The 15,355-nt window shown below is 48.3% G+C and overlaps 2 protein-coding genes across 5 annotated transcripts in view; one reads left to right on the forward strand and one right to left on the reverse strand.

Moving 5' to 3' along the window:
* TBPL2 (TATA-box binding protein like 2) overlaps positions 1 to 15,355 on the reverse strand; it is a 100,419-nt gene that overhangs the window by 47,807 nt on the left and 37,257 nt on the right. The window lies entirely within an intron of this gene.
* Positions 1 to 15,355, forward strand: part of ARMH4 (armadillo like helical domain containing 4) — a 56,046-nt gene that overhangs the window by 4,750 nt on the left and 35,941 nt on the right. For 3 of the 4 annotated variants that reach the window (XM_083515044.1, XM_083515042.1, XM_083515041.1), the window contains exons 2-3: positions 5,726 to 7,046; positions 14,156 to 14,380. In XM_083515044.1, the coding sequence (XP_083371170.1) occupies positions 5,726 to 7,046; positions 14,156 to 14,380 (1,546 nt within the window). The remainder of the gene's footprint in view (positions 1 to 5,725; positions 7,047 to 14,155; positions 14,381 to 15,355) is intronic. The other variant, XM_083515043.1, reaches the window with a different exon arrangement.

Here is a 15,355-nt window from a genome sequence, read left to right on the forward strand (position 1 = left end):
ATAGCAGCCTGCCGCCCGGCGGACGGGGCGCCCTGAAGCAGCGCACCCCTCGCGCTGGGCAGACATGGGCCAGCCCCACAAGCTCGGGGGACAGCAGGGAGGCGCAGCGCCGCCATCCCGCTGTTCCTCAACCTGGTTCGGTTTCCCCAACCTGCTTTTGGGAATAAAGGAATTTCCCCCCTTTATTTCCCCCCAAAAAACTAGGTGCGTCCTATGGGACGGAGCGTCCTATGGGACGAAAAATACGGTAGTTATGAAGAAAGGAGGAATCGGTGAGGAGTAGCAGGTTTCCTTTTGATCCGTTGCCCCTCCGCTGGTTCACGTAGCTTATTACAAGTGTTGTTGATTTACTCTCAAAGGAGGCAAAGTCCCCAAACGCTCAGTGTCTCCATGCCCTGAAAAAAAACATAGCATTGTTGTATTGCCTTGCTGTTGCGATGCATTGATTATCCGGGATTCAAAGAACCCCTCTTTTTGAGTGATAAACATTTTGCTTCCTGTGAGGCCGGGAGCAAAACTTCAAATCGTGTAATGATTCCTTTAAAAAGAAATAAATAGAAAAGCAATCTGGGGAGGCTGCAGTTTTAAAGTGAGAAACAGCGTGTGTGTTTGTCTGTTTGTGTGCATGTGGAGCTGCTTAAATTTTCTCCCCGCCATTCATTTCTGGTCAAATAACTCCCCTCCCAATATCATTCCCTGCTGCTGGGAATATTATTATTATTATTATTTTATTTATTTATTTATTTATTTATTTATTTATTTATTTATTTATTTATTTATACCCTGTCCATCTGACTGGGCTTCCTCAGCCACTCTGGGCAGCTTCCAACAAAATATTAAAATACCGTAATACATCAGAATACATTCTAGCTGCTTATTCAACTTGTAATTGTGCAGGGGGAGTGGATATGTCCCGGGGAGGGAGATTTTGTGTATCAAAATAGCTTACCAGTGTAATAAACGTAAATCTGCCCTTATTCCCTTATGGGGGACACAAGAGCCCTTATTGAGTTCTTTGCAGGTTCTCCATCGGTCGGAGAAAATAACAGAGGCCAACCAGAGAATATTGAGAAGCAAAGCAGCTAGCAAGCCTGATCTTTATTAAAGCTCTTGCAACAGGGTGCTCCCCCCACACGCAGGAGAAGGAGGAGAGACCCAGAACCAAGGTGTGTCCGCCCTTATATAGACATTTTAAATTGCCCGCGCTGGAGTCCAAGACCACCCTCCCGATACATCATACCTACATCACAGAAGGGGCGGTCTACAACAGAAACCTGAGTGCGTTGTTTGCCTCCTTTCTGGCAGGTTACCTGTTAATGCTTACTTGATTGGATCCCCTGGGGAGCCTGGCCAGTCTTTTGTAATGACAAATACTTAGTTTCTGAGCCAGGTCACAGGCTCACCATATTCATACACAGACATACCCTTAAGACAGGATTTGTGAGCAAAAAGACAATGGGGAGGCTCCCCCATCTCCTCCCTCCTTGCAGAGAAAACATTTGGTCAGTTTGGAAGTGAAAATGGTTTCAGGGCGGTCCTCCTGTGCTGCTCCAGACATGTGGTCCACACATCTACGTATGCGCTTGGTTGGTACATTTATGAATATTTATTATATATATATATATAAAAGACCTTAATATTTTTATTCCATCAGAAAGGGGTTAAGCACACTCAGCTCCTGCTATCAGCTCAGAACGGCAGCTTTCCAAGGCTGCTTTGCAGACTGTCTGGCCAGAGAGGTGCATGCTCTGGTTATCTCTCACTTGGACTACTGCAATGCGCTCCACGTGGGGCTACCTTTGAAGGTGACCCAGAAACTACAACTAATCCAAAATGTGGCAGCTAGACTGGTGACTGGGAGCGGCCGCCGAGACCATATAACACTGGTCTTGAAAGACCTACACTGGCTCCCAGTACATTTCCTAGCACAATTCAAAGTGTTTTGCTGACCTTTAAAGCCCTAAATGGCCTCGGCCCAGTATACCTGAAGGAGCGTCTCCACCCCCAATGTTCTGTCCGGACACTGAGGTCCAGCGCCGAGGGCCTTCTGGCGGTTCCCTCGCTGCAAGAAGCCAAGTTACAGGGAACCAGGCAGAGGGCCTTCTTGGTAGTGGCACCCAGCCTGTGGAGCGCCCTCCCACCAGATGTCAAGAGAAAAATAACTACCAAAATTTTAGAAGACATTGAAAGGCAGCCCTGTTTAGGGAAGCTTTTAATGTTTAATAGATTATTGTATTTTAGTGTTTTGTTGGAAGCCTCCCAGAGTGGCTGGGGAAACCCAGCCAGATGTGCGGGGTATAAATAATAAATTATTATTATTATTATTACTATTATTATTATAACTGAGCTTTTCGTTCCACTTACGAAGACCTTTTGCCTCGTCTGCGGTCTCCAAACACCCTTAACTGGGGAGCCCTGAGCCGGAGTGTGGAAATGATCAGCTTTCCTTGAGGGAAGACGGACTTGTGCCGCTGGGTATTATTGATCTGCTGGTTTATACAATATACTTGTCTCCATCCTTTTCTAATTAGAAATCACTAAGGAAGACGATTGCCAAACAAGCTGACCTGCTTTTGTGTGCAGAGAGATGTCTTTGTTTTGTTTTAAATAGTTTCAGATCAATATGTTCTACCCCCATGGTTGGAGACAGTGAAGGCAGAACAGATATAGTTTAAATTTCTATTAATGTTTGATTTCTTTTTTAAAATTATTATTATTATTTCCATGTTTTTAGCTGTTCTGATTTTATCTGTCAGCTGCCTTGAGATGCTGTCAGGGGAGAAGATGGGGTATAAATAAATATATGATAATAACATAACATAATATGATAATAAACATTCAGGCAGTAATTTAAAGGGCTTGTTTGTATGGTTCAGTCTAGAACAGAATGGCACAGTCCTCTTCAGTCTGTAGAAATCTGATATGCAGGAGAAATTATCATTATTAACTTGCCTGTTTATAAGATTACTTACCTGCCATTCGCCGTAAGGTACCAGTAAGGGTTGCGAGTTTATAATAATACAACAGAAAACCTAATAAAAGAGTTGATGGATTATTAAAAAAATAAAACAAAACAATTCCCAACAAAAGCAGTGCAGTATACTTTCAATGAAACAGAAATTGCCGGTCTAAGGCCACAACTGAGTGTCTTGTGAAGTAGAAAAGTCCCTTGCACATAGAAAGCTAGCCTCTCCTGGAGAAGTGTCTTGGCCTGACCTTCTCCCTGATGTGCTAGTTTTCCACATGCAAGGAGATTTCCTATTTTTCTTTTTATGGAGGAGATGCACCTTCTTCGTATGTTTGCATTTAAATTTCTCCCACCTCTCACCCCTTTGCAAAGCAGCTGACCCTGGATTAAGGGCGAAAGTATTGTAGCGAAGCACGGTTGGGATGCTTTAATCGCTGCACCTACCAGTGTCCCTGACTGAGCCTGGCACCACAGGGTGGCGGGTTGAGAGATGACAGCTGCCAGCTGCTTGCAGTTCTCTCCATCAAGCCTGCCAGCAGGCTGTCATGTTCCTTGAACTTCAGGGATGGAGGTGTTTGCGATGAGCAGAGCAAGCATCTGCGATCATCATGGGCACCTAGTTCCGACAAATGGCGGCCAAACCTTTATCCCAGCTTCCAAATCTGCATCCTTTGGGTGGCATATCTGAACTGTATTGGGCCTTAAATATTAGGCCATGCTCAGCAGGGTTAATGGAAGCAGGAGTCTGAAATGTGTGTCAATATATTCTTAGCAGTGGGATTTATTTTATTTCTAAGCGGCATACGAAAACAGTAAAAATATCAGTCTTGTTGTTTAGTCATTTAGTCGTGTCCGACTCTTCGTGACCCCCTGGACCAGAGCACGCCACCCACTCCTGTCTTCCACTGCCTCCCGCAGTTTGGTCAAACTCATGCTGGTAGCTTCGAGAACACTGTCCAACCATCTCGTCCTCTGCCGTCCCCTTCTCCTTATGCCCTCCATCTTTCCCAACTTCAGGGTCTTTTCCAGGGAGTCTTCTCTTCTCATGAGGTGGCCAAAGTCTTGGAGCCTCAGCTTCAGGATCTGTCCTTCCAGTGAGCACTCAGGGCTGATTTCCTTCAGAATGGAGAGGTTTGTTCTTCTTGCAGTCCATGGGACTCTCCAGAGTCTCCTCCAGCACCATAATTCAAAAGCATCCATTCTTTGGCGATCAGCCTTCTTTACGGTCCAGCTCTCACTTCCATACATCACTACTGGGAAAACCATAGCTTTTACTATACGGACCTTTGTTGGCAAGGTGATGTCTCTACTTTTTAAGATGCTGTCTAGGTTTGTCATTGCTTTTCTAAAATATCAGTAAAAGCAGTTAAAAACAAATATCTGAAACATTTGTTTATTTTTATTAAAATCAAGCCAGAAGCTAAAAGCCAGATTAAAAACTCATGGCTGCATTCTTTGTCTGGGAAGGCAGCCTAAACAAAAATGTTTCTAGCAGGTGCCGAACCTGAAAAGGACTCTATAAGGGCTCTTGTGTCCCTTAAGGGAATAAGGGCAGATTTTCGTTTATTACACTTGTGAGTTGGCGGTTTCAAATTAAACTGAGAACTTAAGAACATAGTGCTGATCATGCCAAGGTTGCAGGTTCGATCCCTGTATTCCTGCATTGCAGAGGGTTGGACTAGATGATCCTCAGGGTCCCTTCCAACTCTGATTCAATGAGTCTATGTGGGCAATCTATCTGGAAGATATTTTTTGCTCTATAAGACTCACTTTTTCCCTCCTAAAAAGTAAGGGGGAATGTGTGTGCGTCTTATGGAGCGAATGCAGGCTGCGCAGCTATCCCAGAAGCCAGAACAGCAAGAGGGTTGCTGCATTCACTGCGCAGCGATCCCTCTTGCTCTTCTGGCTTCTGAGATTCAGATTTTTTTTTCTTGTTTTCCTCCTCCCAAAACTAGGTGCGTCTTGTGGTCTGGTGCATCTTATGGAGCGAGAAATACGGTAAATGGTATTTCGAGGAGCTTGTGATCTAACATGGTTGCCCTTCCTGCCTCGGTTCCTTTCCCTTCTTATCTCTTGTTACCTTCTTTGATGGCATGAGAACAGCCTTTAATGTCCTAATCGATCGGGGGGTAAATTGATAGTGCTGGGTACCTTCTTTGATGTTGGACATTGTTTTGAGAAAGTGAGGCATTGGGAGGGGGTGGTCAGTTTGGGAGTCAAAATGGTTTCAGGGCTCTTTTCCTGTGCTGCTTCAGACATGTGGTTTATATATTTATGTACGTGTTTGCTTGGTACATTTATGAACATTTATGATATGTATATAGGGACGCGGGTGGCGCTGTGGGTTAAACCACAGAGCCTAGGACTTGCCGATCAGAAGGTCGGTGGTTCGAATCCCCGCGGAGGAGTGAGCTCCCGTTGTTCAGCCCCTGCTCCTGCCAACCTAGCAGTTCGAAAGCACATCAAAGTGCAAGTAGATAAATAGGTACCGCTCCGGCGGGAAGGTAAACGGCGTTTCCGTGCGCTGCTCTGGTTCGCCAGAAGCGGCTTAGTCATGCTGGCCACATGACCCGGAAGCTGTACGCCGGCTCCCTCGGCCAATAAAGCGAGATGAGCGCCGTAACCCCATAGCTGGCCACGACTGGACCTAATGGTCAGGGGTCCCTTTACTTTTACCTATTATATGTATAAGACCTTAAATTTTTTATTTCAAGAGCTTAACTGAACTGAGAGCTCTCTTTTGCTTCTTGCTTACAGGTCTTGCTCCCCGGCACCGCTTGCTCTCCTCGTTCCCCCGCACGGCGCTCCGCCGGAATGGGCCCTCATCCAATGGGTTTCCCCGTCTGCCTCTCCCTCTGCCTCATCCTGCTCAGCTCCTGCAGCCCGCAATGCCTCGCTTTCTGGGAGGCGGAGGGGCGGCCCGCGAGACAACTACGCCAGGCCTTTCCGGAAGACCCCGGAAACGTGAGCGTCCCGGGTCCAGAAAGCCCCTTCAGCTCACCTGCGCAAGCAGCCGGCAGTGCGGCTTCCGGAAACCTCTACGAAGGTGCCACAGCCGAGCTGGCCGGGGAGCTGTTAAACACCGCCACCACCATGAAAGCCACGCTGCCAACCAGCCTGGATGCTCAAAGTCCTTCAGGGCGCCAGGGTTTGGATGTTGACGCCACTGCCTCAACCTCAGAGGTGGGTGGCAGCGAGCAGCAGTTGGACCCCAGTGTGCCCAGTAAAGAACTGGGGAGCAACGGGCAAAGCGAAGGCCTGCTTGCCCCGGTTGTGACAGCTCCAGACCCGAACGCCAGGGGTGATGGGCTCAGCACCACCGCAGGAGAGCTGGTGGAGGGTGGTGGGGCAGGAGACGGGCTTGCGTCAACGGTGGATGTTTTCGCGCCAGGCGTCTTGGAAGGAGGCAGAAGCGCCACATATCGACCGGCCACAGAAGCAGCGCCCATTTCCAAAACGATAGCCAGCGGCCGCTCCGTGACTCCTTCCCCTCCAGCAGGTCAATACGTTGATTCTGAGCAAGGGCCGGACAGAGACGACCCCTCGGTTTTGAGCGGCACAGAGGGTCCTGTCTTGGCTCCGACTGATGCCGCCTCGGGTTTGCAAAAGGGGATCTCCACGGATCGGGAGCTCTTGAAAGGCGTTCCTAGTGCTGCGGAGACTGTCACACCGCAAAGCGATGACTGGGATGATACAAAATTTGTGCCCGCCAGTCGGGTGGGTGCCCTGGGACCCGTGGCGGACCTTTATCCCGCTGTGGGTGGAGAGGAAGAGGAAGACGATGTGAAGAAGGCTCTGTCGCCGAGATTATCGGCAGCCGCAGTGAAAGGAAGCGAGAATGTTCAGACCGGGTTGGGCCTGGCGTCCGCGGCAAGCGGGGAGCCCACCTCGCCCTCTGCCAGCACGGATCCTGCCCATGTCGCTGACCCGTCAGCGAAAGCTGCAGCCCCCTCTGGGAGCTCAGTGGAAAATGGAGACCTCGTTGCCACTTCCCGTTCCAGATCCGTCGCAGAGACCACCGCTACGACGGACGCGACCAAATCAGATGTCTTCCAAACCCCGAGAGATTCATCAAGAGGTAAATTCCTCCTTTTGCTTTCAGTTTATTTGGTATGCGTCCCTATGACCCGGAAGCTGTATGCCGGCTCCCTCGGCCAATAAAGCGAGATGAGCACCGCAACCCCAGAGTCAGCCACGACTGGACCTAATGGTCAGGGGTCCCTTTATCTTTACCTTTACCCTATCCCGCCTTCCCTTCAAGCTGCTCAAGAGGGCATACACAATCCTGCCCCCCTCCCCATTTTATCCTCACACCAGTCCATTGGGATGGGTTATGCTGAGCGGCGGTTACTGGCCTGAGGTTGCCCAGTGACTTTCATGGCCAAGGGGGTGGGATTTGAATCCTGGCCTTCCAGGTCCTCATCTAGCACTCTAACCATTACACCACACTCCTCCTCCTTGGCAGTTCCTTTTTTCAAGAATGGCTTGGAATAAAGAGCCATTGGCGCGAGAGGACTTGGCCTACATTGCCATCAGGCAATGAGATCACCTCCTTGGGTGGCACTGTGGTCTAAATCACTGGGCCTCTTCAGCTTGCTGATCAGAAGGTCAGCAGTTCGAATCCCTGCGACAGGGTGAGCTCCCATTGCTCTGCGCCAGCTCCTGCCAATCTAGCAGTTCAAAAGCACACCAGTGCAAGTAGATAAATAGGTACCTCTCTGGCGGGAAGGTAAACGGTGTTTCCGTGTGCTCTGGTTTCCGTCACGGTGTCCCGTTGTGACAGAAGCAGTTTAGTCCTGCTGGCCACATGACTTGGAAAGCTGTCTGCGGACAAACGCCGGCTCCCTCGGCTTGAATAGCGAGATGAGCGCTGCAACCCCATAGTCACCTTTGACTGGACTTAACCATCCAGGGGTCCTTTACCTTTTTTTTTACCTGCACTTTGGAATTCCCTGCCTGTTGATATCAAGGAGGCAGTGGCGTAGCGTGGGGGGTGCAGGGGGGGGGCCCGGCCGCACCGGGCGCAACATCTGGGGGTTAGGGTTAGGGGGCACAAATCCACGGGTTAGGGGGCGCAAATTACTTGCCTTGCCCCGGGTGCTGACAACCCACGCTACGCCACTGCAAGGAGGTGTCTTCAGTGTGCCCTTTCCGATGCCTGTTAACAATGTTTTTGTTTAGGAAGCCTGCCTAGATTTTGCGAAAGCTGACACGTGTTTTAATCTGTTTTTAGTCTATTGTAGTTTTTTTAAAAATATAAAATTCTGGTTGATTTTATTGTTCTATCTGTTTTGTAAGCCACTTTGAGGGTTTGTTTGATTTTTTTACAGTCAAGTGGCATATAAATTTTATGAAATGAAAAAATAAACCTTCCTTACTCTGTGTCCCTTATCTGCCCAAAATGATCAGAAGAGATTTTATCTTCTTTGAGCCTCTTCCTTGATTCCATTCCCTGTTTGCTGGCTGAGGTCTGGCACCAGAGCCAAGACGTTTGCTTTGGTGTCCCAGATATCCTGTGAATCTGGGCTCTTTGGTATTTGACCTGTATTATAACACTGTTGCTGGCAGCATTCGCTCATTCATTGGCCCAGATTGCTCAATAGAGGGTGTGTTCGCATTACTGCCTTCAACGGGTAAGTTGCTGGGCTCTTATTTTTTATGTGTGTGTGTTTTTCACATCTCCTTTCTGCTCACATCAGCACAGCTTCATTAGTATCGGATTCATTTCTTTCTTTTTTCTTTTTGTATGGAATCTCCTGGCCCTTCAGGAATTTTATTTACAACATAACACAACCCCCCACCCCCCCAATACACAAACCCACCCTCATTAAACGTGAACATAACATGCAGGGAGCATAACATACAACAATACAAACAACCAAATAGAAGACTTCCTTTATCCTGTATCTGGCTTCCTTATTTACTTCTTATAAGCTGTTTCCTTTATGCATAATCATTAAGTTTTTTATAATTATAGCTTAAATATCCACAAAGTCTCCTGCAGACATTAATCAAAACAAGTCCAGGTATGTATTTTAGGGCACTGTTTTGTGAAGTATTCTCTGCATTTTCCCCATGCTTTTTGAAACTCTTGTCTAGTGTGATCTCTAATTGCCTCGTTAATCTAGCCAGTTCAGTATACTCTAACAGTTTGTCTTGCCATTCCTTTTTTGTTGGCATAGTTTCTTTTTGCCAGTGTTAGGATCCTTGCCGCTCCTGTGGCATAGAGGAATATTTTCTGATCTTCTCTTGCTATACCTGTGTCTGTTATCCCTAGCAGATTCATTTCTGTGCATTCCAGAGAGTGTTGACAGGGCAGGGATGCTGTTTATCCTACTGAAAGGTGTTCGCACCTTGGCTTGAGATGAATTAGGTTTAAGGACTCCAATTGGTGTGAAGCTGGTTGGCGAATCAACACATCAGCCAATTGAGATGTATGCATTTTGGATAATGTCATGTTGACACAGACTAATGTTAACGGAGAAATCTGAGGGCTCCCTTGGACAAAAAACAAGGACACCAACCAGGAATACCAGAGCAAAACAGCAGCCAGTAGGCTTGGTCTTGATTGAAGACTGTCGTAACAGGACTCCCACCTGCCACAAGGTGGAACAAGATGGAAGCCCTGAACAAAAGAGAACCCAAACTTTTATTAGCTGCTAATCCCCATGTTACACCCCCCCAACTACATCACTCATACATCACGGTTACATCATGAAAGGGGAGGTCTGGTGGCAGTAATCTGAGCATCCTGGACTCTGCCCCATGGTTCCCCTTGCCCTCCACCAAACACCCATCAAGTGTAACAAAAAATATATATTTACATTTCCCTGTTTCCCAGCCAAGTGAATCACACCCTTTTGTCTTCACCTGGGTTTGTTATTTCTGGAATGGCACTCAGGTATCAGGATGCCAGGAATTATCACTCAGGCAGAGGGCCTGCTGAGTAGCTGACCTCACTTGTCTACAGTCATACCTCATGTTATGTTTGCTTCAGGTTGAATGTTTTCAGGTTACGTCCCACAGCGAGCCAGAAGTACCGGAAAGGGTTACTTCCGGGTTTCGGCGCTTGCGCATGTGCTCACAATGACGTCACATGCATGCGCAGAAGCGGCGACCTGCGCACCCGCAGATGTGGGTTGCGTTCCTTTCAGGTTGCGAATGGGCCTCTGGAATGGATCCTGTTTGCAACCAGAGGTACCACTGTATATGAATTTCTGAAGTTTTCCCAGTGAGCCAGTACATAGATACAGTGGTGCCTCGCAAGACGAAATTAATTTGTTCCGCAAGTCTCTTCGTCTTGCGAGTTTTTCGTCTTGCGATGCACGGTTTCCCATAGGAATGCATTGAAAATCAATTAATGCGTTCCTAAGGAAACCGCCTTCAGACCAGGTCCGCTGTCCGGGGCGATTTAAAAGCCCCTGGGAAGGCAGGCAGGGGGGACAAAGACTTTCGCCCCCCGCCCGCCTTCAGAAGGTGTTCCCGCCCCCCCGCCCGGCTTCGGAGCAGCGTTCCGAAGCCGGGCGGCGGCGGGAGGAGGCGTTCCCGCCCCACCGCCCGGCTTCGGAGGAGGTCAGAGGACAGTGGGGAAGACGCGCTGCACTTCCCCGCTGTCCCGGATATTTCCCTATGGGCTGTCGTCTTGCGAAGCAAGCCCATAGGGAAATTTGTCTTGCGAAGCGCCTCCAAAACAGAAAACCCTTTCGTCTTGCGGGTTTTCCGTCTTGCGAGGCGTTCGTCTTGCGAGGTACCACTGTACATTTATCAGTGAATACTTACATTTGGTATTGTGCAGCAAAGGCCCTCTGAATAGATAGGAAGAAACTGTGATGCAGTGTTTTGTGGGGACAAATCACACAAGTCACAAAAGCGATTGTGCTGGTTTTGGTAGTGGGCTGCATGTGAATGATATCTGCTGGAGGGGCAACCCCCCCCCCCAACCTATACTTAAATTCCTGTAACACTAAAAACCGAGCCCTGGAACTGCAGTGAGTGCTCAGTGAATGGTTGTGGTTTGACTGTCGGACTAAGACCTGGGAGACCAGGGTTCAAATCCTCCCCCCTCAGCCACTGGGTGACCTAAGGGCCAGTCACTGACTCTTAGCCTGATCTACCTCACAGGGTTGTTGTGAGAATAAAAATGGGGAGGGAGGGAAGAAAATTATGCACAGCACCCAGAGCTACTTGGAGGGAAATTGGAATGAAAAACTAAACAAATAAATAAATCTTAGCTTACTTATACTGGAAGCCGAACCATGCCTATTCAGAAGCCACTCTTGCTGAATTTGTTGAGAGTAGGATAAGTGATGTTTGATGTTTGAAGCTCAACATCAAAAAAACGAAGATCATGGCCACTGGGCCCATCACCTCCTGGCAAATAGAAGGGGAAGAAATGGAGGCAGTGAGAGATTTTACTTTCTTGGGCTCCATGGTCACTGCAGATGGTGACAGCAGCCACGAAATTAAAAGACGCCTGCTTCTTGGGAGAAAAGCAATGACAAACCTAGACAGCATCTTAAAAAGCAGAGACATCACCTGGCCAACAAAGATCCTTATAGTGAAAGCTATGGTTTTCCCAGTCGTGATGTATGGACGTGAGAGCTGGACCATAAGGAAGGCTGATCGCCGAAGAATGGATGCTTTTGAATTATGGTGCTGGAGGAGACTCTTGAGAGTCCCATGGACTGTAAGAAGATCAAACCTCTTCATTCTTAAAGAAATCAGCCCTGAGTGCTCACTGGAAGGACAGATCCTGAAACTGAGGCTCGAATACTCTGGCCACCTCATGAGAAGAGAAGACTCCGTGGAAAAGACCCTGATGCTGGGAAAGATGGAGGGCACAAGGAGAAGGGGATGACAGAGGATGAGATGGTGGGACAGTGGTCTCGAAGCTACGAACATGAGTTTGACCAAACTGCGGGAGGCAGTGGAAGACAGAAGTACCTGGTGTGCTCTGGTCCAGGGGGTCACGAAGAGGCGGAAATGACTAAACGACTACACAACAAAGGATAAGTGGTGTTAGGTTTACATTCTACAGCTCCCAGGATTCCTGACGCCCTTGCAGGAAACAGAGACCGGTAAATAGGATTGCCAGGGCATATATTTTGCTTCCCCTAAAGTTTCATCCCCCTGATTCCCAAAGAAGAGGCAGGGGAGCTTTCAAAATTCTGGCAAGTTTGCACTTTTAGCCGGCTGCCACAATCAGATGCTGGTCTGGCAGCGGGAGGAGGAGGAGATTTTTTTGACCTTCAGGCTCTGCATTCTGGAGCAACTGCTGCCGCTGTGGAATTTTTCCTGCAGGCAGCACAGAGCTTCTGCAGCCTCAATCCAGTGTTTTTTGGCTGTTTCTTTGCCACTGCAGTGAGCTAGTTTGGGCAGGCCCAGGTTCTGGCAGCGGCCGGCTGCTTTGATGGAAATGTCCCCAAATGAAAAATGGAAAAAAACCCAGAGAAAGTGTCATTGCAGCAGGGGAGCCTTGGTCACGCTAGGCTCTGACGCAGCTGGAGAGATGGCAATCGCTGCCATCTGTCTAGCTCTCGCTTTCCGGAGGGGAGGCCGGGTGATCAATGGAGACCATGTGGGTGTGAGGATATTGGAACATATCCGGATCGGCTCCTGCGATGAACGGCTGTTTCTGCAGCAGGAGAACTAGGTCAGCAAACACTTGCTGCAAGAAGAAAAAAGGGAGAAATTGCTGCCAACTTCTTGCACACGTTGTCTGCTGTACAATGTGCATAGGGGATAAAATTGAACCCGGAAGAACCCCACATTGAAGGCTCCATGCAGCTGAAGAGCACTCCCCAAGCTGCTGCTTCTTTGGCAATCACCCATAGCCGAGTCAGATTGTCTTCCATAAACACAGTTTTAGCAGTGAGTCCGTAAGTGACTGTGGAGGCCAATTCTGGATCCACACGTCCTTCCACAGTGGGGACATAGGTTTCCGGGCAGGAGTTGATCACAGTGAGGGTTTGTCAAGCGTGCCTTCCTCTTAGCACGTTTCTCCCTTTCGTCCTGAGTTCGAGTGTCTTCAAAGCCCAGGACACCTTTGGTCAAGGCTGTTCTCCAACTGGAGCACTCACAGGCCAGTGTTTCCCAGTTGTCTGTGTTTATACTACATTTTTAAAGATTTGCCTTGAGAGAGTGTTTAAGCCAGTGTGAGAGAGCCAGTGTGGTGTAGTGGTTAAGAGCGGTAGACTCGTAATCTGGTGAACCGGGTTCGCTTCCCCGCTCCTCCACATGCAGCTGCTGGGTGACCTTGGGCTAGTCACACTTCTCTGAAGTCTCTCAGCCTTACTCACCTCACAGAGTGTTTGTTGTGGGGAAGGAAGTGAAAAGGAGACTGTTAGCCGCTTTGAGACTCCTTCGGGTAGTGATAAAGCGGGATATCAAATCCAAACTCCTCTTCTCCTTCTTCTTTTGTTGACCACCGGCACTACATATTCCATTTTTAAGTTCGGAATAGAGTACTTGCACCCCAAGTATTACCTTCTGGAAATGTCTATCCAAGTAGGACTGGAACCACTGCAAAATGGTGTCACCCACCCCTAGTTCGGACGGCTGTTCCATTAGGATACCGTGGTCGATGGTATCAAAAGCCACTGAGAGGTTGAGGAGAATTAACAGGGACACATCATACAGTTCCTGTGCCAAAACCGGGCCTAAACCCCGACCGGAATGGACCTAGGAAATCAGTTTCTTCCAAATACATTTTAAAAAGAATAAAAAATGAATGAATGAATGAATGAATGAATGAATAAGGGTGCTCTCAATGCATTCGGCTTTCCCTAAATGGGTCGGTCCAGTACAGTGGTGTCTCGCAAGATGAAAAGAATCCGTTCTGTGATTCTCTTCGTCTAGCGGTTTTTTCGTCTTGCGAAGCAAGCCCATTGAAGGATTAGCGGATTAGCAGCTTTTAGCGGCTTTTAGCGGCTTATCTGCTGATCGGATCAGCTGATAAGCGGCTTAGCGGCTTAGAAAAAGGGGGGAAGGAAAAAAACACAGCAGGAACTCGCAAGACATTGTCGTCTTGCGAAGCAAGCCCATAGGAAATTCGTTTTGCGAAGCACCTCCAAAACAGAAAACTCTTTCGTCTAGCGAGTTTTCCGTCTTGCGAGGCATTCGTCTTGCGGGGCACCACTGTAACAGATATTTTATCTTCTTCTGTGTTTCCCACCCCACACCCACCAGGCGTTACTCCTGGGGCAGCAACATCCTTCCACGAGGCGGGTGCTGTGCTTCTTCCAGCTGTGACACAAGGCGACTTTAGCACCCAGCAAGCCGCGGGGCCAGAGAAGGTGATGGAGGGAGAAACACCGACAGCTTTCAGAATCTCCCAGCTGCCAGAAGACTCTGTGGCTGCTGCTTCCCTCCTTGCCACCAGTTTGCCTGTTCTTAAAACACCGGATGCAAAAGGTTGGTAGACTCTTCTTTCTTTCTTCTTGGCCGTGACTCCATAATAATAATATTACTTTTATTATTTATACCCCGCCGATCTGGCTGGGTTGCCCTAACCATTCTGGGCAGCTTCCAATACAGTCATACCTCGGGTTACAGCCACTTCAGGTTGTGTTTTTTCGGGTTGCGGACTGCCGAAACGGTACCGGAACGGGTTACTTCCGGGTTTCGGTGGCTGCACATGCGCAGAAGTGCTAAATTGCGCTTTGCGCATGCGCTGAATTGCAACCCGTGCATGCGCAGACGCGCCAGTGCGGGTTGTGAAAGCTGCGGGTTGCGAACATGCATACCGCATGGATCACGTTCGCAACCCGAGTGTCCACTGTATATGCAAAAACACGATAAACCAGCAAACATAAAAAACACACTTCTTGATACATGGTCCAGCCCACAGCTTGTGTTATAAAAAAAATACTGTTCTCTTTCCCTTATGGGGTATCTAAGAGCCCGTATAGAGTCCTTATGTAGGTTTTCTATCGGTAGGAGAAAATAATAGAGGCCAACCAGAGAATATTGAGAAGCAAAGCAGCCTGATCTTTATTAAACTGTTGCAACAGGGTCTCCCATTCCCCCCATGCAGGGAGGGAGGAGAGGAACGCAGAACAATGGTGCGCAAGCTTTTATATAGACTTTTGAAATTGCTTGCCCTGTAGCTCAAGACCACCCCCCAAAAACATCTTACATACATCAGAGAAAGAGGTGGTCCTCAGCAGAAATTTGAGTGTGTTGCTTCTCTCCTGCCTGCCGGGATACCTGATAATGCCTTATCTGATTGCCTTTTCTGGGTAGCCTGGCTATTCCTTTGAGATGGTAAATACAGTGGTACCTCGCAAGACGAATGCCTCGGAAGACGAAAAACTCGCAAGACGAAAGAGTTTTTTGTTTTTTTGAGGTGCTTCGTAAGACAAATTTCCCTATGGGCTTGCTTCGCAA

This window comes from Podarcis liolepis (genome assembly GCF_965112155.1).
Source record: "Podarcis liolepis genome assembly, chromosome: 1".
Taxonomy (NCBI): Eukaryota; Metazoa; Chordata; class Lepidosauria; order Squamata; family Lacertidae; genus Podarcis; species Podarcis liolepis.